Source organism: Orycteropus afer, unplaced genomic scaffold (assembly GCF_000298275.1).
Source record: "Orycteropus afer afer isolate SDZICR_OR568_19922 unplaced genomic scaffold, OryAfe1.0 scaffold00033, whole genome shotgun sequence".
Taxonomy (NCBI): domain Eukaryota; kingdom Metazoa; phylum Chordata; class Mammalia; order Tubulidentata; family Orycteropodidae; genus Orycteropus; species Orycteropus afer.
The window spans coordinates 15,265,480-15,291,611 of record NW_006921620.1 but is presented as its reverse complement, the minus strand read 5'-3'; the positions used below and the strand labels follow the sequence as shown (position 1 = coordinate 15,291,611).

The 26,132-nt window shown below is 35.4% G+C and overlaps 2 protein-coding genes across 2 annotated transcripts in view; one reads left to right on the top strand and one right to left on the bottom strand.

Annotated features, from left to right (window-relative positions):
* Nucleotides 1-4,150, top strand: part of LRRC39 (leucine rich repeat containing 39) — a 28,532-nt gene extending 24,382 nt beyond the window's left edge. The window contains 3 exon segments of the mRNA XM_007936099.2: nt 1,625-1,770; nt 2,936-3,088; nt 3,946-4,150. Of these exon segments, the coding sequence (XP_007934290.2) occupies nt 1,625-1,770; nt 2,936-3,088; nt 3,946-4,150 (504 nt within the window).
* Nucleotides 4,151-7,503: 3,353 nt separating this feature from the next.
* Nucleotides 7,504-26,132, bottom strand: part of TRMT13 (tRNA methyltransferase 13 homolog) — a 24,744-nt gene continuing 6,115 nt past the window's right edge. The window contains exons 4-11 of the mRNA XM_007936130.2: nt 22,664-22,726; nt 22,071-22,140; nt 21,820-21,926; nt 21,305-21,472; nt 17,721-17,793; nt 11,712-11,786; nt 8,012-8,444; nt 7,504-7,699 (exon numbers count right to left, since the gene is read on the bottom strand). Of these exons, the coding sequence (XP_007934321.1) occupies nt 7,504-7,699; nt 8,012-8,444; nt 11,712-11,786; nt 17,721-17,793; nt 21,305-21,472; nt 21,820-21,926; nt 22,071-22,140; nt 22,664-22,726 (1,185 nt within the window). The remainder of the gene's footprint in view (nt 7,700-8,011; nt 8,445-11,711; nt 11,787-17,720; nt 17,794-21,304; nt 21,473-21,819; nt 21,927-22,070; nt 22,141-22,663; nt 22,727-26,132) is intronic.

Below are 26,132 nucleotides of genomic sequence, written 5' to 3'. Positions count from 1 at the left end.
AACAACAACAACAACAACAGTACTACTGAGAGATAAGCATCTGGAGACTCATCTCTCAGCTATTCAGTTGCACACACTTTATATATACAAAAATACTTGTTAAAATAAAATCAGTCTTTTCATACTATTCCAAACTGCTTGAAAATTTTAAAAGACTGGTAACAAATTTTGAAAGAGTGTCTGATTCATTACAGGGATTCTAAAACTGAAAAACAGCATCAGCTACTAGACAGAACTCTCCTACTTTTATGCATTCATAAATCATTGCATTTCTTACAGGGAGGCAGCTCAAGGGGCAGGAGTGCACGGGAGGGAAGGACACAGGGAAACTATGGGAGGAAGCGAGAGGGGAGGCTGTTGCATTGTGGTAAATTGTAGTCAATATCATGAGACACAGCGTATGTGAACTGCTGTACGGAAAGTGAATTTGCTCTGTAAACTTTAACTCAAATCAAAATTTTCCTTTTAAAAAAAGACTATTCAGCAACCTATTTTTTTTTTTTAATTCCAGTTCTGATTTTTTTTATTGTGTAAAAGCTATAGAATGAATTTGAACATACCCAGAGACACAAATAAAGCATGGAAACTTCCTAAACTTTTTTTTGGGTACAAGTTTAATAAATTATTGTATCTTCAAACTTTTACTAGAATGATAGGTGGAAAGAGAGTAAAGATTTTGTGGCTTTAGGTCCACAAAAACTCTAGTTCACATCACAGCTTCATTTTCTAACGGTCTGTCTGAGCTATTTTATCTGTAAAATAGAAATAATGGCACTTACCTTGTAAGGCTGCTGTCAGAATTATCCATTAATTTAATGTACAGTGGTGAACAACTTACACAGATAAAGAAAGGTGTAGTTTAAAAAGAATAAACTAGAGCTGTATCATAATCTTTACCAAGTGTTAAAAAATATAAGACTACACTTTGCTTATGAAATATATATATTTATAAATGTTTATAGAGAGAATTTTTACAATAATACACATCTATCTATACAATTTAAGTTAAATATAACCCATGGGAAAGATACAATATCAAATTCAGGATAGTAGTTACCTCTAGAGAAGATGAAAGGGGAAGTAGTTAGATGGCTGAAGTTTTATCAGTATGATTCTTTTTGAAGCTAAGTACAATGTTGCTTTATTTTCAGTAATTTTTTGAGTTATTTCATTGAAAAAATATTAAAGGGTAAATTCTGTGATTGGGAATATGTGTAAAGGACCAGGCACAAAGAAAAGGGTTCAATAAAGGTAACTACGATTTTGGAGTCTGGTTCTCCCCATATAAATTTCATCTACTGAATGAAAACAAACAAACATGATCAATAGTTTCCTCAGGAGGTAAAGCACTCAAGTACTGATGAGCTTCTACTAGGCAGGTTCTGTAAACCTTGGCACTTGGCTATTTGGAAGATACATTTCCATGTAATAGATGAACTTTCTGTAACAGTTTTTCATTTCTCAGGAAGTTATTCAGCTTTATTTTCAATTTGTTCTGGACTATGTATGACTAAATAAAGTCCAATTATGATGTGAATGTTCCTTGATGTGAAATATGTCTTGTGTACCAATGAAAGTCTTTTACTACTTTGCATTGTGAAGAGAGTCTTGCTTTCCTCTTCAGCTCAGCAAGCTGTTAAATCTTACTCACCTTGATTTGAGTATGAACTATTTTACTACAATCCCTCCTGCTGTGTTGAATATGCCTTCCCTTGAGTGGCTTGACATGGGAAGCAATAGACTTGAACAACTTCCTGATACTATAGAAAGGTAAAATAACTATCTATTTATTCTACCAACAAATACTTTGAAACTAGTTATGGGAAAAACAAACAAAAATCAAAAAGGTTTCCAAGCATAAAAGATCCATTTAGTTCTGAATATGCTACTTTTTAATAACAGAATATTTTCATTTACTCCAAATGAGTAAAAGGGCTTTGGGAGAGAAAAACTGGCTGAGTTAAATAAACTAATAAACGTCACAACAAATGCCAAAACACTGCTCCGTGCATGCTAACACTAAGCACTTTAGAAATGGATGAGGTAATTAAGGCATAGAGATATTACCTAACATACTCAAGATCAGTTAGTAAGTGGGCACCAAAACCAAGCCAAACCAAACCCATTGCTATCAACTTGATTCTGACTCATAAGACAGTACAGAGTGGAACTTCCATAGGGCTTCAAAAGGCTGTAAATCTTTTATGGAAACAGACTGCCTCATCTTTCTTCCAGAATGCCTTGGCTGGTGGGTTTGAACCATCTATCTTTTGGTAAGCAGCTGAATGGTTTCCATTCCCATACCACTAGAGCTCCATGGAAGCGCTGGTGGTGTCGTGCCTAAGGCACTTGACTGCTAACCAGAAGGCTGGTGGTTCAAACCCACCAGCCACTCCTCGGAAGGAAGATTGGGCAATCTACCTCCCTAGAGATACTACTGCCTTGGAAACAAAAGGAGGGGTCGCTATGAGTCAGGATTGACTCGATGGCAGTGAGTGACCACTAGAGCTCCTCAGTAAAGTGGGCAAACCAGGGTTTAAACCTAGGCAGCCTAACTCAAGACTATGCTGTTAATTAACCATGATATCACCTTGTCCTAAACGTGCATTTAATACTTTGTGGTATTTTTCTCTTAAGACTCTGAGGATCAGGATAAACAACATTTACTTCAATTCTTTTAAGAAATCCTATGAAAACAGTCAAGAATCTGCTATAGTTCTAGAATATAGTGATTTCATTTCTACCACATGAGGAGAGATATAGTATAGGGAAGCACTCTCTCTAATATTCAGGTAATGTTTAGTCAGTTAACTTAATAGGTATATTGGTTAAAGATGTTATAAAAGGTGACACTTATTTTTAAGTTAATAAAAACCCACCAGCCAGGTTTTATATTACTTGATTAACTGTAAGAATTTTTTTTTTAATCTTTCAGAATGCAAAGTTTACATACTTTATGGCTGCAACGGAATAAAATAACATGCTTGCCAGACACAATCAGCAATATGAAAAATCTGGGTACTCTTGTTCTCAGCAACAATCACCTGCAAGATATTCCAGTGTGCATGGAGGAGATGACAAATCTGAGGTAAAATGTTTCAAACACCAAACTAGTATGTTCCTTCCTGGCTGCAGAACAAAGTAATACAGAAAAATTTTCCTTAATAAATCTGAGTTCTATTTATATAAATGAACATATTAAATTTTTTCCCTAACTTGAAATTCTGTAATTGATGAATGGAAGTCATATAATGCTGATATAATTATTCAAGAAAGCATCTTTCAAATTAAAGTTTTATTGGGATTTACTAGGTTTAAGAAATGTTCTATGTTGATGACATGATGAAAACCATGTTTATAACTGCTAATGAATCTCACCAGCAATATAAAAACCAGAAAAAAGAATGATTATTTTCCTTCTAAACAATTATAAATGGACAATTATGCTACAGATAAAAAGCATAAATAACATTTTACTAAGTTAATTGCTACTGAACTCCTTCAAGTGTTCCCAAAATTTAATTTCCTGATAGTGAGCACAATACATCAGAATTCACACCAAAAACCACAACTTTTGTAACAAATTCATTCATTCATTTACTTATTCAGCAACTACTGAGCAGTGCACTAGGTTGAAAAGATACAATGATCAATAAAACACAAAGAAGTCTACAAAATATGCAGACATTTTTCTATAGGATTAACTATTTAAGATGCATAAAAATTGCTCTTACAAAACTCTGCCACATTAATATATTTTACAAGGTTTAAAAGTAGGTTATCTAATGCTATTCTTATTCTTTTAGGAAAGAAACTTGAAAAAAGTTCAGTTATTGAAATTAAAAAAAATATTTTAGTATAGTATATCACCTGATCTTTCTCCAGGAAAATAAATGTGCACATGTATGGCATCGATAAAAATACTGTTTTTTGGTGAACTGCTAGGTTTGTCAACTTTAGAGACAATCCACTAAAATTGGAAGTAAAACTTCCTCCCAGCGACATCATAGATGAAGAAGAACAAGAATTATTTGGCCTTCAGTTTATGCATGCATATATACAGGAGTCACGGAGAATAGCAGGTATGAGATTTGTATCTAACATACACCACCGATTAAATATTCTTTTTGGCAGAGGAATGTTTGTATAATTGTCTATTAATTGCTTCATGGATCTCTCATTCCATTTTGCCAAATTCTGGTTTCTTGTTTAATATTGTAAAAGGGAAAAAAGGTGAAATTCCTTATCAGTTCTGAGGAGAGACTGGAGAGAGCTGATGAAGATATTCAGTCTTCCAAGTGGAGCTAGGAAACAAATTCTTTGGCCAAGCCCTTGAGGAACAACCAACAAGTAAATAACTGTGATTTTTAAAAGCTTCACTACCTCATTCCATCAATTTGTTTAATGTCAGTTCACTCTAACACGAACTTCCCAGCCATTTCCTCTGTTTCTACAATCCGCAGACAGCCAAAAGCATTTGGTCTAACTAGCAGCTAAAATGTGAGAATCTGACATACAGATTTCAGTCATATAATCTCTGATAATTTGAAATTAATCAATTTTTTTGAAAACTAAGAACGACAGACTTTAAACCAAGATTAGGGGAAGAAGATAGAGCACAATTCTCTGCTAATAAAAACAATGAAACAATACTAACAAAACCCATGGTTTTATAACTCACAAAAATTGGAGTTTTTGACTTAAAAGGTATACTTTAATGCAACTCAATGCATAGTCATAAGTATGCAAAGTCATAACTTCCTTTGTAGAACAAGTGTAATCTGAGCACACAAGAGTTTTTCAGCCAGAGTTTTTTTTAGCAAATCCAATGATTTAGGTTTAGGAAATGCTGATTACCTTTACTATAGCAAGGTCATCAAAACAACAAAATGGAGGATAGGCTGGAGGAAGATAAGAGTTACAAAAGCTTGGTGCCTAGTACTGGAAAGCAGAGGATAAGAAGAGAAGATAGAACTGATGATTGAATGAATATGAGAAAAGGGAAGAGCCTAGGATAAATCTGGATAGTAGTACTGAGAGAGGGAAATGAAGCTGGTTTTGTGGGCAGCATCAGGTGGTAGAAGATGATTAGTTCCAGTTTTAATATAGTAAATTTGATATACCTGTAGGACATGTAAAAGAGAGGCAGTTGTATAGATGAATCTAAAAATCAAGATAGGGTCTGCTGTACCTACAAATATCGCAGGCCCAAGAACAGCTATATGCATACCCACACAGTCACTTTTTCAAGATATATAAAAAGGAAATAAATACTGTTGGGAAAACAATAATGCTGACCAAATGCTAGCAAGTAGAGGGACAAGCTTGTCTTTCCAAGTATTTTGGTCATTGTCAGAGACAATGGGGCGATCTACTTCTGTAAAGATTTACCACCTTGGAAACCCAATGGGGCTCACTGTGAGTTGGAATTTATCACCTTGGAAACCCAATGAGGGTCACTATGAGTCAGAATTGACTCGATGGCAGAGGGTTTGGTTTTTTGGTCAGAGACATAACATTAAGAATAAATGGGCTACAGGATTGTATCAATATAATTCTTATATATGTGTTTCATAAAGCATAACTGAGATTAAACCTTTTGTGGAATATTTTTTATTTCTGGGCACAAATTTTTAAGTGATACAAAACAAATTACATAATGCAAATCAATACTGCCTGATACAATAAAATTAGGTTAATTATTGAATAATGTATTATCTTCATTTATATTCTTTTGTCTGGGGACCTTGATTACCTAACTTAAAAACAATCAAACTAGCTGACTTTAATAATATTTGACACAAAACTAATAGAGATGATAAAATAACAACTTAAACTAAGAGATAATAAAATTAAAGCCTGTCTATTACGTTATTAAAAATAATTCATGAATTACTACTACAACAAACAGCTAACATGTCTTGAGTTTACAGTCTGCGCTCAGAATTGTTCTAAGCATTTTATATGTGCTAACCAAAGGTTGGCGGTTCAAACCCACCAGCCCTTCCATGGGATAAAGATGTGGCAGTCTGCTTCAGTAAAGACTACAGCCTTGGAAACCCTATGGGGCAGTACTACTCTGTCCTACAGGGGTCACTATAAGTCAAAATCGACTCAAAAAATGGGAACAGGTTTGGTTTCTGATGCTGGCAAAAAACCTTGTGAGGTAGATATTATCATCATCATCACCACCATCTCCAATTTATGAGGCAAATGAGGCACAGAGAGATTAAATAGCTTGCCCAAGGTCACAAAGCTGAGAAATCAGTGTTGGAATTTGTACCTAGCCAGTCTGACAAGACACATGAAATTAAACTAAATAAAGTACAAAGGTCAGGAATTAAAGATGGGCTAGCCTTATAATTTACAATTCATAACTGATGTAATCATAGACCTACGGAATAAGCAGTTATCTGAGAATACCAGTATAATCTCTAAAATTAGAAATTGTGGATCATTGTCTTGGCAAAGACACCAATAATTAAGTAAAGACAAATTTTACAAATAAATAGAAATAAATCAAGGATAAAATGTGGAAAAGAGTTAACAGGTAAACCATTTGTTTGGGTTTATTATTTGCCTGTGCATAGACACCACCCATGAAATTAAATAAAGCCTAAATATGAAAAACTTCTGGTTGCTTTAACCAATTTCTAACTTTATTCCCAATTATTTTGTCAAACAGGAGAGAATAATTTTTATATTTGTACTTATACTTGTAAACAATGCCTACTAAAAGATTTGAAATATCTAATTATATTCAGAAGTTATTTGCAAAGTCAAAATTTAATTTGTGAATTATGCTTGTAAGTAATCTGTTTTTTCAGATGTTTTACCCAGATAATTATCCAAGTGAAAATGCAGTGAGATAGCTTTTTTTCCTCCCCTTAAAAATAGCCCTTCAGTTCTGGTATTTGCCACGGACAAATTCTGACAATATACAAATACAGGTATGACCCTGAAAAATGTTAAGGTGATGTCACTGACCGTAAACAACTTTGAAATTTGTTTCCATTTTAAATAATCTCTATTCATTATCCTTTATATTTGCATTGGAAAAAACTGCACACATATGCCAAATTCTCAGATTGGCCCTTGTTACAAACTTGATCATTATCAAAACTTGAAAAATAAAAAAAACTATTAAATAAAAGGAAAATAAATTTCTATTATTAATGCAAATAGAAAGTTAATGTGATAGTTACATGTTGATATGTTATGTGTGTTTCAGATAACCAAGTCAACTGTTGACAACATTACTGGTCTCTAAAAATATGATACATAATATAATTCAAGATGCCCTGCTGAAGAGGACTACTTTGGGAACTTGGTGAATTCTCTAATGTTTGGACTTCTGAAGTCAAAAACAAACCTATTACCAAAGTTTCATGAGACCATGACATTTTTCCAAAGTTCATATTCTGCTATTTAAATTTACATGAATATAAAAAATTTAAAATGCTAGTTTTTGGTGAAAGACAGATGTTCCAAATTTCTTTTCCACTAAGCAACTGTTTCTGGTGATAAAGAATGATTTGGTAGAGCTGTTAATAGTACATTTTCCAAAGACACGAGAGGATCTACATAGTACTGTAACGCAGGAGTGAATCCCTTCTGCTGTAAATACTGTACTCGGCCTTGGTCAATCAGCAATTTACAGAGATGCCCTATTTTCTTCTTTTCTCCAACAGTAAGAAATCTAAATCAGACAAACATACATAAAACAATGTTAAAATTTTATAAACATTTATAAAAAGTCATTTTAGTCACTTCTATTTACAGAGTAGCTATTAAATAACCCATAATATGACAGGTACTATAATCCATGTTTCCAAGATCCATTTAATTTATGACCACAACAAAAAAAAGTATATAATTTGACTTTTTCTAAAATTAGATTATAAAGTATATTTTCAATAATAGATTTTTATAATACTCATCTACAAAGAAAGTATGGCAATAATAAAATATTTCTTCTTTAGTACTGTGCATTACAAAAGTAATCACTTACCCAGGTAAACTATCAAAGCTATCATCTGCGACTCTGTATCCGTCATCGTCATGTTCTTCACTCTTATCATTCTGATTATCTTTTCTCTTTGTGGTAATACTTGAGGCTTCCAAAGATGTTTTCCGCATCCCACAAGTTGCCCAACTACTCATTCGCTGGAAATAGTGGAATTCCACTGCACCAAGGCCTAGAGCCTTGAAATATTCTTTGCCCACATAATGTCTCCAATCACACCTGTGGTGACAACAGAGTGCAATAACAATGCCAGCCACAGGCGTCCACTTCTCTGGGACATATTTTTCATTTCCTTCCTTGGCCAAAGTGTTAATTTCTGTTTCTGTTTTATCATTCTTTATGCGTTTGGCTAAAGGTTCTTCATTCCTTTCCTCACAACTGGCAGCATAGGTTTCAACCAAACATCGTAATGCAAGATCTGCAAACACAATTATGTGGCCCCCCCAAACCACATCATCTTTAAAATAAATACTTTTACATTTACTAAGCAGTACGGTTTTAAAAAACCCAACAACAAAAACCTACTTAGCTTTATATTTGTAGAAATTCTTCCATGAATTATCAACTTTGTTCCTATTTGCCCCTTTTCTCATTATCTTCTCACTTTCTCTAATAATTTATTCTGTAGAAAGTCCCTTTCCCAATTAAACTCCCTAAAGTTTAAGATCTACAATTAGGAAAAACCTGAACTGGCTCTCATTTCTTTGACCTTAGCTGAGGAAATGACTTATATAGAAAAAAAATTATCTATATTTATGTTTCTGAGCATAAGAAATTTAAAGGAAGAAGTAAAGAAGGCAACTTTAATTAGGTTTTTATCAGTCCTTAAACCTAAGATGTTCACAGCAAATAGTGATGAGTTGAGGAATTGTGAAGAGGAGGTCAGGATGTGGAAGGCAGGCATCACCAAGTATTCTCACTATATTTAGCGAGTCATTCAACAAACAGCTACTGAGTACCTCCATTTGCGTAGAATTGAGGATACCACAAAGATTAATACATACAAACTTACAGGTGGATGTAGTCCATGTGAAAATGAAAAAATTTAGTGCATTTTAAAATTAAATAAAGAGATTTTTGAGGACTATAGCTATTTCCCACTGATAACTGCTATATTGTTGACAATATTAGAGATGACTTCAAATACACCCTTCTGTAAAATACGTATTTTCTGTCTGATTAGATTTTCACTGTTTAATCAAAGGATATATATTTTCAAATTTTACTGCCCTAAAGTGCCTAAGGTATTTGGCTGCTAACCAGGTTGGTGGTTCAAACCCACCAGCCACTCTTTGGAAGGAAGACTGCGCAATCTACTTGCGTAGAGATACTGCCTCAGAAACCCAGGGGGGGATTACTATGAGTAGGAATTGACTTGATGGCAGTGAGTTTGTTTTTTTTTTTAATATGTCACAAGTAATATTAAATGATCTGACAGTCTCTAATATATTTAATTAAATATATGAATTCCAGTCAGCAAACATCACTGGGAATCTCCCGTATAGTGAAAGCAACAGCTAACCTATTATTTTGTAAACTATTAACTTCTGGCAAAATATATTCAGCTTCTGTTTTATTTAAGTAAATGATACTCAGAAATGTGAACAACCTGGAAAATGATTAAAAGAATAAAGTTATTTTAGAATTAAAAGGAGTTGTAGTAATCTAGTTCAACCCACCATTTACAAAGAACTAAAGTGACAAAACCACATACTTGGTAAAGAATAAGGGAACATAGCAAATCTTGGCCAAGATTGTTCAATTATTTAAACATTTACTGAGTTCCTGTTATATATCAAGCACTGTGTTAGCATATGTCTTATGTTAAAAAAAATTTGCAGTGTAGTGGAAGAACTATATAGATAAATGAATAATTAGCAACATAACAAGGTAAAGATATGCAAAGGGCAATATGATAAACATTAAGCAGGCTTATCTTAATATTTAAGGAGGTTCCCTCAAAGTGGTAACCTGAAGGACGTGCATAAACTGACCATTTTTGTTTGTTTGTTTGGGTAGGTGGGTGGAATTCCAGGTAGAGTAGAAATAGTATGGTATGTAGGGAAAAAGGGAGCTCTGGTGGCATAGTGCCTAAGGTAACTGACTGCTAACCAGAAGGCTGGTGATTCAAACCCACCAGCCATTCCTTGGAAGACTGGGCAGTCTACTTCCGTAGAAACACCACCTTGGAAACCCGAGATGGATTGCTATGAGTTGGAATTGACTCAAAAGCTGTGAGAGTTTTCAGTGAATAAGGAAAAAGGAGCCCTGGTGGTGCAGTGGTTAAGCACTCAGCTGCTAACCAAAAGATTACCGGTTCAAACTCACCAGCTGCTCCATAGGAAAAAGATGTGGCAGACTACTTCCATAGATTTTGGCCTGGGAAACTAAGGGGCAGCTCTACTCTGTCCTGCAGTGTCACTATGAGTTGGAATCGACTCCACTGCAATAAGCATGTAGGGAAAGCACCCAAGTTTTAATGTTGCTGAATGGTAAAGGCAGGAAGTGGCAAAGAGGAAGACAGAAGCCAAATTATTGGAACTAGTACATTAAATAACTTGGACTTTATCCTATAGAGGTTGAGAGTTACTGGAGAGTTTTAAGAAAGGGAAATGCACATTAAGTGTGTAGTAGATATGTGAATATCAATATATTTAAAGAACAGGTAGGAAAGAAGTCCATGAAAGAAACAGAAAGAATGGCATACCTGTAGGGGAAGAATGAGGAAGAAGAATGTCACAAAAAGGAAGGAAAGAGAATTTCAATAAGAGCAAGCAACTGCAGCAGAGATGTTTAGTAAGATAATAGTAGAGGAAAGAAGGGGGCATTCAGATAGAATGCATAAAAAGAAAAGATATGTGGGCCATGAGAAATAGACCTGAGCAACAGAGATTACATTTTTGATAAACTTGGATTAGATGGGTAGAAGATAGGATGGCAGCTAAAGAAAACTAAGAATAAAAGGAGTGTGCTTCCTTTCACACTCCCCTAAGACAGAACTAGCTTACTTCCAAAAGCTTTTATGACGGTTAAACGAGATAAGGTACATGAATGTAGTCTATTAAGGACAACACAAATATATAGTACTCAAAGCCATTTCCACACCATTTAAATAATGTTTGATGGAGGCTATAAGTTCTCCATATGGATGATGATATTAATAGTTAGGAAGAAGAAAGAATAATAGTTAACATTTATTGAGCACTAATATATGCCAATATTATGTAGCCTAGAAAATTATATATATATATCTCATTAGTCCCATATCCCTATGAGGTAACTAAGCTCTGAAAGTTTTCTCCTTGTGAATATCCCAGAATCTTGATATATACAAACCATCTAGCAGGTGAGGATTCAAACGTTTCCAAAAACTCAGTAGCTTCTGGGATGCAATCATATAGGTTCTATAAATGACTCATTTCCCTTTTTGGTTGAAATATAACCTGAAGAACTTTAAGGCCCCATATGACACAATATTTAGCCACAGAAGTCGTAAATCATCTTGCAAAATGATTAAATAGGAAAGCTCTATATTTGAGATTACATAGGGCCAGTGCTACTACCATGCAAATTGATGGATTATGAACATAAGTGACTGGATTTATTCAAAATGGGGTACTTAAATGGGCCATGATAAGCTAGAAATTAACGTGTTAGTTTACATATTATTAGTCTGTTTACGTACCTGTTGCTACACCACACAGATGCTTTCCAATTCCTACCACAGGTAGTTTTTCTTCTATTAGTAAAGGAACCTTGCCTGAAATAAAGGGGAATGAGAATTTAGTTAGTTCCTTGTGAGATAAGGTAAATTCTCAAAGAAATAAATCATCAGAATCTCTGGATTTTAGCTGAAAGAGATGCAAACAAAAAATTCTCACTTTACAGCTTCGAATAACAGGTTCAAAGATGAAGTGACTTGTTAAGTAACAAAGCTAGTGACCCACAGAGCCACAATTAGAGTCAAATATTTTGACTCATAAGCCAGTGCTTTCCTCTATACCATGCCAAATATTAATCCACTAATAAAAGGACTCCAAAATTTCCCTAGTAGATTTATTTAACATTAATACTATAGCCAGTACATAATAGTAACATATATGTATATTATACGTGTATATTATATACACATGATATTTAGTATAAAATAGTATATTCAATATTATAATCAAAGCTATAACTAGGGCTTTTAATATATCTTGATAATCAAGAATAAGTAATTATTTTAGCTATTCACACTGTTTTGAAAATCGGCCATAATAATTCTATACAAGAAAAAATATTTCAACAAGATAATGAAATATCTGTTGCCATCAAATCTATTCCTACTCATAGTGACCCTGTAGGACAGACTGGAACTGCTCTATAGGGTTTCCAAGGCTGTAATCTTTACAGAAGCAGACATCTTTCTCCTGCAGAGCTGGTGTTGGTTCAAACTGCTAAACTCTCTCAATTGGTGGAACACCAGCGATTAATTCTCTGGAGAGGGTAAAATAGGTGGTCTCTGGATGGAGGGACACCACCAATTGAGCAGTAAGTAGGGTAAAATAGAAGGATTAAGTGAGTATGTATATACTTCAGCTCTTCTTCCCACTGGGTTCCAGAATGTTGGTACAGTGGTTAAACCTTTAGGTCTCTAGGTAGGTGAACAGGAGAGTCTTCATGGGAAATCTAACCAGTCCAGGAAGAAAAATCAAACCTTAAGCAGATCATCCCAGGCTGAAGCTCAGAATCAACAACCCCACCTATATATTCAGATCTTTTAACTACAAATAGACTATCAAAGAGTACCAGATGTTTGAGGACAGTCTCTAACTTGAAAGAGACAGACCAAACAAATGGTAAGAGTAGTAATTCTTTGCTGTGGGGAGCCTCTCTACCCACTAGATGCCAGCAGCAACTCCAATGCTGTAACAACCAAAAATGTTCCAGAATTGCCATGTGTCCCCTGGAAGGCAAAACTGATCGAGAATTGCTGCTACAAACTAAAGGGTCCACCACGTGCCCAGTACAATAGAAAAAAATAGAACTATGCCAAGGCATATCACTGTGAAATTTCAGAACATTAAGAACAAAGAGCGAGCCTATAAACTTCTAGAAAGAAAAAGATCGATCATGTACAAGAGGTCAGGACACAGAACAGATTCAGAACTTTTTAACAGCAACATTAGCACAGTAATACTCCCACAATTCTAAAGATAAATGATTCTAAACCTAGAAATAGAACTACTCAACCAAATTAAGCGGAAGGGTAAAATTAATATGTTCAGAACATGCAAAGTCTCAAATTTATCTTTTATTTTTTTAAAAAATATTTTGCTGTGTATTTGGTGAAGGTTTACACAGCAGTTCATGTTTCCATTCAATAATTTCTACACAAATTGTTCAGTGACATTGGTTTTATTTTTCACAATGTGTGAAAAGCCTCATTATTTTTGTTGTTTTATCCATTAATCTAATTCCCTTGCCTCCTTAAATTCTCATCCATTTAAAGTTAACTATTGACCATTTTGTTTCATATAGGCTATTTTTAAAGGAGCACAGTACTTATGGGTGACATTCATTATTTTGTGAGGTCATCTGTTATTTAACTACAACGGGACCTCAAAGGTCAGTTTCAGTTCAAGGTGTAAAGAGTATCTCAGCAATATTCTCAGGCAGATTTCTAGTCTCAACGAGTCCAGTAAGTCTATTTGTTCTTTTTTTCTTTTATAGGCATTTAAGGTTCTATTCCACATTTTTATCCCATTTTATCAGGTCCATCTATTGTGGCACTGATTATAATGGCCAGTAGTGGTAGCCAGGCACTATCTAGTTCTTCTGGTCTCAGGGTAGATAGGGCCGTGGTTCATGTGGACTATCTGTCCTGCAGAATAGTTTCTTCGGGTCTTTGGTTTCCTTTCTCTTTCACTCAGAGACTGATGGTTATATCTTAAATGGCTGCTTGTTAGTTTTAACTACTCCAGACACTACTCACAAAACTAGGATGTAGAATATAACTTTATGAACTATATTATGCCAACTGACCAAGATGTCCTATGAAAATATGGTCCTAATACTTCAAACCCAGAACACCAATCTTGTAAGGTATTTGGTTGTGTTTAAGGAGTATTGATAATGTGCCCTACTTATACTTTATCATATATTTGAATATATGTGTAGTCACATACACGCATACACATATGCATGTAATTACACATACACACGAGGACAAGGAACAAAGGATATTATTGCTGATGTCACATGGATCTTGGCTGAAAGCAAAGGATACTAGAAAGATGTTTACCTATGTTTTATTGACTATGCAAAGGCATTTGACTGTGTGAATCATAACAAATCATGGATAACATTGTGAAGAATGAGAATTTCAGAACACTTAATTGTGCTAATGAGGAATCTGTCCATAGACTAAGAGGCTGTCATTCAAACAGAAACAAGGGAATAGTGCATGGTTTAAATTTAGGAAGGGCTGGATTCTTTCACACTGTACTTATTCAATCAATATGCTGAGCAAATCATCCAAGAAGCTGGACTATATGAAGAACATAGCATCAGGATTAGAGGGAGACTCATTAACAATCTACAATATCCAGATGGCACGACTTTGTTTGCTTAAGGTAAAGATGACTTGAACACTTACTGATGAAGATCAAAGACTCAGTCTGCCGTACGGATTACACCTCAACATAAAGAAGTAAAAAATCCTTATAATTGGTCCAATAAACAACATCATGATAAATGGAGAAAAGATCAAAGTTGTCAGGGATTTCATTTTACTTGGATCCACAATCAACATCTATGGAAGCCATAGTCAAGAAATCAGACATCGTGTTGCACTGGGCAAATCTGCTGCAAAAGACCTCTTTAAAGTGTTGAAGAACGAAGATGTCACTTTGAAGACTAAGGCACACCGAACCCAAGTCTTGGTATTTTCAATTGCCTCATATGCAAGGACAATGATTAAGGAAGACTGAAGAAGAGCTGATGCTTTTGAATCATGGTGCTGGCAAAGAATACTCAAAGTACCACAGACTGCCAGAAGAACGAACAAATCTGTCATTGAAGAATTGCAGCCAGAATGCTCCTTGGAAGGAAGAATGGTCAGATTTTGTCTCACCTACTTTGGTCAAGTTGTCAGAAGGGACCATTCTCTGGAGAAGGGTACCATGCTCGGTAAAGTAGAGGGTCAGCAAAAAAGGAGAAGGCCTTCGATGAGATGGACTGACACAGTGGCTGCAACAATTGGCTCAAGCATAGTAAGGATTGTGAGGATAATGCAGGACTGGGCAGTGTATTGTTCTGTTGTACACAGGGTCGTTGAGTTGGAGCCAACTTAAAGGCACCTAACAGCAACATATATACATACATATAGATTCACATATTATACATACCTATAAACATGCAAATGACTACATACATACATATATATTCACATGTATTGTTTGTTGTTGTATCAAAATTATATATGCCAAAGAAATCACCATCAGGTCCTTAATTCTTGTGTGTATTTTAAGACATCGTTTATCTTTGTCAAGCTATGTATACTTCACTCTTATTTGATGTTACCCTCAAATTTATCTTTAAATCATTGTTTCTCAGGAAGTTGTAAGAGGTGTTCTGCCCAAAGACAGAGTAAATCAATAGTGAAAGATATGGAAAAATAAATTCCAACCCAGGGGAATGAAGGGAATCCCCAGGAGGAGACTGAGGAGAGTTTTAAGGATAAAACTGGTGTCTCAGGAACAGAGGGCATTCAGTCCAGATAAGAAGAGGGCTGAAGGATCCAGGATGCACTTTGCAGGAAGACAAAACTGATTGAATACCAGATTGTTTTAAGGGGAGATTTTGACAACTGGATAATTCATGATAAACACACAAAAAGAAAACAAGCAAGCAAAAATATAAATTATCATCAATCTACCAACAATAAAAAAATTGTATCAGAAAAAAACTGTAATTTACTAAAGGATTAATATGTGAAAAATGAGATAACTTAGCACACAAAACTTGGGATTTAACTATATTAGGAAAATGAAGATATGTATATGAGGAATGGGTTGTTGTTGTTGTTGTTGTTGTTATTTGCCGTCGAGTCGGCCCTGACTCATAGCGACCCCTCCTTGGGTTTCTGAGGCAGTATCACTACAGAAGTAGGAATGCCCAACCTTCCTTCCGAGGAGTGGCTGGTGGGTTTGAACCGCCAGCCTTCTGGTTAGCAGTCAAGTGCCTTAGCCACTATGCTACCAGAGCTCCCACGAGGAATGGGTAGGAGAATGGGTAGAAGGTAAAAAAAAAAAAACCCTCAATCTTCATCTACTATAGTGGGAAGTTAATAGACATGCTCAAAAAAAGCAACATGATGTGTTTAGAGAACTTATGTAAATATAAAAATACACCTTAAAGAGGTAAATGTAATACTCTCTGAAGAGAGAGAAATGCCAGAGAAGGAAATAGGTGATGCTGTTTTTGTAACAAACTTCATAGAACTAATTGACTTTTTAAACTACATACATGTGTAACTTAAATACTTAGTATGAAAGAAAAGTCAGATTATAATCTACATTCTCTTTAGTTGGCCTGGGTGAGTCACAGTTCTTTAGCACAAGATGGAAAGATTTTCCAAAATTAACACACAATTCTACAGGGCAGCATTGAAGTATGTTGCAAACACTTGATTAATTCTTCCTTTATCAATTTTCACCTCTCCTCATGTTTAAAAATATGGGATGGGGCAGATACTTGGTGGGCAGAGGAGACTGACATGAAAACTATTCAAGAAACATGTTAGACTAATTTTCAGTACAGTTAGTAAGAATTCAATATATAGCATAAAAACTTGTTTAGGGTTTCTGACATAAAAATAAAATATATTCAATTAAATTATTTTAAATATAGGTATTTATATGTAATGCTGGATTGCTTTACAAAGCTAGATTAAATTTAGCAGGGAGAAGGGGCTGTAGGGATATGCTATTATTGTTTTAATTAAAAAATATAAAAATATATGGAAAAGGTACATAAAAGGGTACCAAAGAATATGATTGAGGGATGAGTGTGTGTGTATGGAATATGAGTTCCATAAGGATGATATATTTTCTTTGGGATAATTTAGAATTCTAGAGAATATTTCTTACACATTGTTGTTGTGTTGTTGTTGTTATGTGCCGTCGAGTCGGCCCCGACTCATAGCGACCCCTCCTTGGGTTTCCGAGGCAGTATCAAAAAGGAAGTAGGATTGCCCAACCTTCCTTCCGAAGAGTGGCTGGTGGGTTTGAACCGCCAGCCTTCTGGTTAGCAGTCAAGTGCCTTAGCCACTATGCTACCAGAGCTCTTAGACATCTCATTTTCTTTAATGGTTTACATTAAGTCATGTTAATTATAGTCAGAAGGCTCCTTATGAACAGAATCAATGATTAAGCTGGACAAAGAAATAATATAAGGACTTCTAACACAAAAATTTTTAAACTCTTCTTTAATAATACACTTCATTTCTAGTTGATAATGAAAAATAATTTTTTAAAGTTTTAACCCTAATTTAATTTACCTTTATATAAACATTATATATAACATTCTAGATTAACAATAGGTTTGTTTTCCCTGAGGCAGAATTCTGCTTGGTTATATTTCTAAGCAATGTTCAGAGTTTGAAACTTCTATGATTTATGGTAGAACAACAGAAAATTATATAACTTACTCAAACACAAATGTTGAATATCAATTTGAAGCCTTTCAAACACTGAATTTTTCTTTCTGTGTTTACCATCTACCTATACAAATAAAAAATTATAACAATGACTTTTTATGTTAAGAAAGAGCTTTATAGAAATGAAAGATTTCATCTGTTTCAAATTTCAAAGCAAACTGAAAGTTTTTATCTCAGTTTTAGCATTAAAAAAGGAGAAGCATGAATAAAAAACATAAGACTATATATTCCTTGGTGAAAATTCCAAAATAACATCACATATTTTTATAGGGCTTGAAAATTTTCTAACTATTTTCTTTTACATTTTATTTCATTTAATTATAAAAATTCCCAACTCATTGACAAAAGAACTGGGGTTCAAAGATACTGTGATTTACTTATGATCATCTGCCAGTTCCTCTTTCTTTGTCAGGCCCTTTGTTGTTGTTATGTGCTGGTGAGTCGGAACGGACTCATAGTGACCCCTCCTTGGGTTTCTGAGGCAATACCACTATGGAAGAAGATTGCCCAACCTTCCTTCCAAGGAGAGGCTGGTGGGTTTGAACGGTCAGCCTTCTGGTTAGTAGTCAAGTGTCTTCTGTCAGACCCTAGTGTACTATTTTTGGTTCTCTCCTTTTCTTATTCTTCCTGAAAAGATCACAGCTATGGTAATCTATACCCATATGCCTGTGACTTGCAAATATACTTTTGTGGCCCAGACTTCTCTGAGGAGCATCAGATACACATCCATTTGACAACTAAAGAGCCCTAATTGAACGTCAAACTTGGCATATCCATTATTTCTCCCTCCAAACCTGTTTTCCTTCTCCTACATTTCTTGTTTTAGGGAAGGGGACTATTTAGTCACTAAGTCATAGAAACATCACCTGAAATGACCTCTTCTCTCTCATACTCAATGAATAACAAATCACAAGTCTTGTGGTTCCCAATATTTCTCATACTTTTTTCCTCCTCTCCATCCAGTAGCAAGAGCCTTAGCTCTAGCTCATTTCTTACCTGGGTAATTGGGTAAATACTTGATTAATGGGTAATTATCTTATTATAAAGTGCTCTGGTAGCACAGTGCCTAAGCCATCTGACTGCTAACCAGAAGGTTAATGGTTCAAACCCACGAGCCATTCCGTGGATGATGGGGCAATCTACTTCCATAAAGATTTACTGCCTCAGAAACCCAATAGGGGTCACAATGAGTCAGAATTGACTTCATGGCAGTGGGTGTGTTTTTTTGGTATCATCTCTGGATTGATGAAGTTCTTTGACAGTATTTGGTTTTACCTTATTACTAATCCCCCTACTTGAAATGTCAGATCCTTGTGATAGAGCTTTAATGGTGCCGCTACTGTTGTTAGGTGCCTTCAAGTCAGCTCTAACTCATAACGACCCTATGTACAACAGAATGAGACACTGCCTGGTCCCGTGCCAGCCTCATGATCCTTGCTAAGCTTGAGCCCATTGTTGCAGCCACTGTGTCAATGTGTTGAGGGCCTTCCCCTTTTTTGCTGACCCTCCACTTCACCAAACATGATATCCTTCTCCAGGGAATGGTCTATTCTGACATGATCAAAGCAAGTAAAACGAAGCGTGACCATTCTTGCATCTAAGGAGCATTCTGGCTGTTATTTCTTCTAGGACAGATTTGTTTGTTCTTCAAGCAGTCTATGGTACTTTCAGTATTCTTTGCCAACACCACAACTCCAAAGCATGAACTCTTTTTTGGTCTTCCTTATTCACTGTCCAGCTTTCACATGCATATGAGACTGAAAATACCATGGCTTGGGTGAGGTGCATCATAGTCTTCAAAGAGACATCTTTGCTCTTCAGCACTTTAAAGAGGTCTTTTGCAGCAGATATGCCAAGTGGAATACATCATCTGATTTCTTGACTGCTGCTTCCATCGATGTTGACTGTGGATCCAAGTGAATGGTGCTGCTAGGATAAACTTTTAAAAACCTGTTTTTACTTGACCAACTCTTACATGTCTTTTCAATCTCCTTATAACTGTCATTTCTTTCCTGAACCCACACTATAGTGTGTGGTCTGTTTTCCTGCTCACAAAGCATCTGGTCCTTACTGAAAAACTAAATCCATTACTGTTGAGTTGATTCTGACTCATAGTGACTCTATAGGACAGAGCAGAACTGCCCCATAGAGTTTCCAATGCTATAATCTTTACAGAAGCTGACTGTCACCTCTTTCTCCTGCAGAGTGCCTGGTGGAGTTGAATCACTGAACTTCTGGATAGCAGCCAAGCACTTTAACTACTGCACCACTAAGACTTCTTATATAGTCCTTACATGATCATAACACTCTTAGCATATTGAATCAAAATACCCGAAGGCCTGCCACACTAGATGTAAATTCTCTGAAGGTAGGAACTAAATCTTGGCTCCACTGTATCCCCAGTACCTAGAAGACAAAAGTCTAACTCCTTTCTCAGCATAAAATATAAGGTTTCAGTAGTCTAGCCCTCTTCTCCAGCCTCATTATTGCTGAACTCCACTCCATACCATGTGCTCCCACCTTCAGAAATATTTCCCTGTATTTCAGGCATTTGGTTACACTGTATTTGCTTCTCAAACCCTTTTGTCTAGGAAACCCTACTATACCTTTCAAAGTTTAGCTCATACATCACCTGTTCTGTATAGACATTCTCCACTCCTTCCCTCCAATACAACTTGTCAACCACTCCTTTGAACGTACACTGTATTCCATGCAGACTATTTCATATTGTCTTTAATAGTCTACTACAATCATTTATTCATCTGTAACTCCTTTCTAATTATGTAATAAAACACAGGAACTTTGTCTTTTTGACTTTATTTACCCAATGTCTACCATTGGTAGCACTACACTCAATAAATGGTTACTGAATGAATGGTTAGTAAGTGGCAGAGGTAGGATTAGGACCTAAGACTTTTAACTCCTAACCTGGCTCTTTTCACATATTTTCCTGTCTCTGTAAATTTAAAGAACTCAGATCAACAGACTACAAAATTTAAATTAAAAAAAATTCACCTTCAATTGAAGTTACTACTTAGAAATAGTAAAAAGTTACAATCAAATACACAAAATGAAAACTCATTTTCTTCTGTTTTCTTTAAGAGACAAATTTTTGAATATATATATAGTTGTTGTTGTAGGAGCTCTGGCAGCATAGTGCCTAAGGCACTTGACTGCTAACCAGAAGGCTGGCGGTTCAAACCCACCAGCCACTCCTCAGAAGGAAGGTTGGGCAATCCTACTTCCATAGTGATACTGCCTTGGAAACCCAAAGAGGGGTCGCTATGAGTCGGGGGCGACTTGACGGCAAATACCAACAACTTGTTGTTGTTGTTATGTGACATCGAGTTGGACCCAACTCATAGTGACCCCTCCTTGGGTTTCTGAGGCAGTATTGCTACAGAAGTAGATTGCCCCATCTTCCTTCCGAGGAGTGGCTGGTGGGTTTGAACCGCCAGGCTTCTGGTTAGCAGTCAAATGCCTTTGGCACTATGCTACCAGAGCTCCCAGATATATATATTAGCAATAACAAAAATACAGTTTCTTTACTAATATGCTGCAATGGTTTCACTTACCTTAAATCTTGTTGTCACCTTTTCTACTAGGATAAAGTGGACTTTTTCAGCATCTCTTAAGGCAATATCAACCCAGTGAGATAATTTTCCCTTTCCTGCTCCAAATTCAACAAAGCATCTTCTTGGACCAAGTAACTTTAATTTTTCAATGTTACCTAAAATAGAAGCCTGCAAACTTCACAAGATTATTTTATAAACGATAGCAAACATATTTGGCTCAAAAGGGAAAATAGGAAGGTAATGTTTATATCTGTAAGTTAAGGTAGCATGTTCATATTGAGAATTTTTCTTTTAAATTTTTTTCTCTTTTTTAAAATATTAACACTTGTTCTATTAGTACTCAGAAACATTATCAGTACCAAAAACAGTTTTTGAAATGGGAAGATTCTGCACCTTGAAAGATAAACTAATCTAAACAAACTCTTATTAATAAACATATTTAGGAAGACTAGAGATTTAGCTTTTTATAAATGAATAAAAGGCCATGTAGGAGAGTTACTATGGTTTAAACATACCTGCTGTTTCAGGTGCTTGGTTGCACAATCACCATTCTTAGGGTCATTAAGGGCATCATGTAATACTGGATGACACATAATTTGATCTGTAAGGGTAGAGTTCAAACCTGTGCCAAATATAAGCACAGTGTTTTAAGTAACCAAACATGAAACCATAGGACTCTGAACAATAGTAACCTCTTTTAAATTATCAACTCATATACCACCCAATGGCTCTAAAATAATCATTCTGCAACTTTTGGCAGACTTACCTACACTTGCTTTTCTCAATTTGTTTATTAAGTTTTCCAACTGTTCTTCAGATAGAGAAGAAATTGGAACCTATGTGAAAAATAAATAATATTGCCAAAAATGCATTTTTTTTTAACCTTCTTTATCTATGACTACTTTATAAATGTTTTGTATGTGTACATCTGTTTACATGTTATATATATGTACATGAATATATGTACATAAAAACATATGTTTCTATGTGTATATGTACATGTGTGTGTAAGCTGCCAAACTCCCCAAGAGTATTTTCTACATAGCAGCTCTTGTTTCTGCTAAAATCTTTTCCTTAAACTGCATGGGAATTGCTCAACTGCTATGATTCCACTCAATCTCTTCCATAGTAGTACAACTTCCCTGACCTCCTCAGGGTCAAAAACAATTCTAGGCTCAGAAAGGTTCCAGAATCAAATGAGAACTAACTATTGTTAATAACAATGATTCTGTAAGAAAATGTACTCTAAATTCAAAATAACTGTCTTATTCCAAACAAAAATTAGAACATAGCTTATTTATAATATAGAGATAGCTCATAAATAAATTTAAAAATTAAACATTAAGTCAAGGTACTTACTAATTGTTCAGGTATTTCTGTTTCATCTTTTAAGCCTGCATTAATATCTTGAATAAAGAAGTCCTTAACAAAAACAAAACCATAAAAATACTGTTAACGATGTAAAGAGCTCATAAAAATTTAGCTAAAAACCTAATCTCTCCCTTCTACCCATTCTCTGTACTTCAGCTTCTGCCTTCCTCCCATTTTCAAAATAATTATTTAATATATTATTATAATTTATTAACAATTATTTGTTAACTAACATTCACTATGGTCTCTGGCTTGCTTTGGATTTAACACAGCAGAGATGAGAACAGACAAAAATCTGTTTGCTCATGGATCTTATAAACTAGTGAAATGGTTACATGAGTATGTGTTTATAGTCTAAAGAAATTCATTAGTAATTTTTATGAAAGCTTTTACTTGTCTACAGCATAGAATGAAGACCTGGCAATTTTTTTTTTATGGTGTTAAAGCAAAAATGATGAAGTGAAAACTACCTATGGGTATTTATCAGACAAACAGCAGACTAGGGAGAAAAAAAAAAAGGATCAAATATAGGTATTACAATGGTATAAGCCTGATTTCTACTATTTTAAAATATTAACTAAAAATTGAAAAAGATGAATGTTCTGTGAAACTGGTTAAATTAACATAATGTGATTTTTCTAGTCCATCTTCAGAGAGAGAGAGAATATATAAGGATCTAGATTAGCACTATGCAACAGAACTTTCTGCAATGATGTAAATATTCTATATCTGCCCTAGCCAACATGGTATCCACTAGCCTTGACTAGTAGCTACTAGTCACATGGCTGTGATTGAGAAACAGAATTTTGCACTTTATTTAATTAATAGTCACATGTGGCCAGTAGCTACCACAATTGATAGTGCAGATCTTAATGAATTAAACAGTATTAGTTCTACAAACTCCATTTGAAAAGTGAAAACAACTTCTGGGGACATTATATATGTGTGGCTACATTTATCTATTTGGATTTTAATGGAAATTGGTGAATGAGTGGAAGGAGTGGGGACTGCAAGTAGTATGTTTTGTTGGGTAACTGTCAAAACTGTAATAGAAAATTTGCTGTAACTATTATAATTTGATATGCTTAAAATGAGCATTCCAGATAACTTGTGCGCTGGATCAGATTTATGAATATGAAAGTTATTTATATTGGAGAGATTAATCTCCAATAACTTACTTTCATTTCTTATGCGAAAATTTTTTTACAGTGATGAACATAGTTACAAAAGACAGCACAGCGGTGAGACTTGACCTAGGCTGGAAATTTCTTATTATTTATAGCTTACTAGAAAATTACCACTCTATTCTTCTTTCCCCCCACTGCATGGTCCCACTACTTTTCTCCTTTTCTTTCCACCATGTCCCGTCACTGAAATAAATACAACCATCTTTTCCTTCCTCTTTAATTCAGTCTCCTATCATGTCTCCTGATTGCAACTTATCCTCTAACACTTATTAAGACAAAGTTTTCTAAGAGGTAAATCTGACCATTCCTCAGCTTAAAGTCCTCAGTAGTTTTTCAGAATAAGGTTCAAACTTCTTGAAAGCATCATGTGGTTACCTCCATGTTTATACACATGTTCTTCCTGCATAGAAGGATTCATCTCTTTTTCTTTGCCACAAGACTCAATTTAAGTGTTATTTCCTCTGGGAGGCCCTTCTTGATCACTTAGAGTTAATTTGAACTTTGATGCAAGTATGTGCTCAGATCACACATGTGCTTACTTCTTTCACTGACCTTATTAAACAATATATTTAATTTAATTGTAAGTTTATTCAACAATCTCAAATAAGCTCCTGAAAGTCAGGGATCATGTTTTATTGAAATACTTAGTAGGCACTAAAAAAGGAGTCCTGGTGGCACAGTGGTTAAAAAGGTCAGCAATTTGAACTCACCAAACACTTCAAGAGAGAAAGATGTGGCTGTCAGCTTCCATAAAGATTTATAGCCTTAGAAACTCTATGGGGAGAGTTCCGGTAAGATGGTGAAATAGGCAGAAAGACTGCACAGACCCTCTTCAATAAAGAAAAGGGGAACCAATTAACACACATACAGAAGATAATCCTGGACCCCTGAGCCTTGAAAGGAAGGATATAGAAGTTGACTAAACTCCAACTAGCAAAAGAATTTGCATGAAACCCCCAAAAAAGGAGACATATGGAGCTGCGGTCTGGTAGTGATCCTGACAGCACAGATAGCTTGGATACTGCCAAGTGGTGGTAGGACCTAAGAATTAACCTAAAAATCAGCCCTGCTAGCCAGGGACTGCACGGAGGACTGCTCTGGTGGCTGGTGAATAAAAGGGGAAGCAGTGAAGAGGAAGGCGGGCTGAGGTGTGGATTTTTACCTGCCTGGAAGGTGCAGCCATTTTGAATGTTTACAAGAGGTTTAACCATTTTGGATATTTAAAGCAAGTCTTCTCCTAGATTCCAGGGTCTTAAGAACAGGCTCTATTTCCTGGGAACTGCAAGGACATTCTGGACGTGGACAACTAGAAAGGTGTGACATTCCGCTTGTTACTCTTATACTCCACACCCTCTTGGTGAACGGAGGTATGGCCATCTCTCACTCCCACCCACCTTTTGGCCGGGCAAGAATTCTATCACAGTTGTGTGCTTGGAGCCTGGATGCCCTGCCCTGATTATTTATTTATTTTTTTTCCTTTTTTCAGTTTGTTTGTTTTTATCTGTTTTAAAACTACTACTACTATTATTATTACTTTAGTCCTTTTTACTATTATTCTTTATTTTTCCCCTCCCAGGTTCTAGTTTTCAGCTTTTTTTCCTTTCCCTGTTCCTGGCTCCAATTATTTTTTTCTTTCTCGTGGTTAACTCTGTTCCTTGTTTTTTCCCATTTTCTTCTACATTATACTCCTTCCCTACCTTTTTTTCTCTTATTGCCCTCTCTTAAGATACTGTTTTTTTTTTTTTTTATTCCTTTTCCCTTCTCTTTTTTGGTTACTGTTCCTGTGTGATTACATGGTGTGTTTTTTGTCCATTTGCTTTTACTTTTTTGATGGTTATTCAATTGCTATTTGTCTGACTGAGTGGAAGACAGCAACAGTCTCCATATGACACAACTACACCTACTCCTCCTGCAGCTTTACTTACTGAGTGAGAGCCAGCACTTACTTCTTCACCAATTGGCCAACGATAAACAGCCACCAAAAAGAGCCTGACCCACCCTTGGGTGCTCTTCACAAACAGTTAACAGAGATCTAAATACAACAACGCCACAATGTCTCGGAGACAAAAGACCATCACAATCCACAAAAAGAAGCAAGATAAAGTGGTAGAAACAAGGGAGCAGGATACAGACCCAGAACACATCCCTGAGGAAGAAACAGCATTGGAACTCTTTGATAAGGAATTCAAAAGAATTATATTTAGGTATTTTCAAAGGATTGAGAGACAGAGAAAATCCTAGAACAATTTCAAAAGACAATACAAGAACAA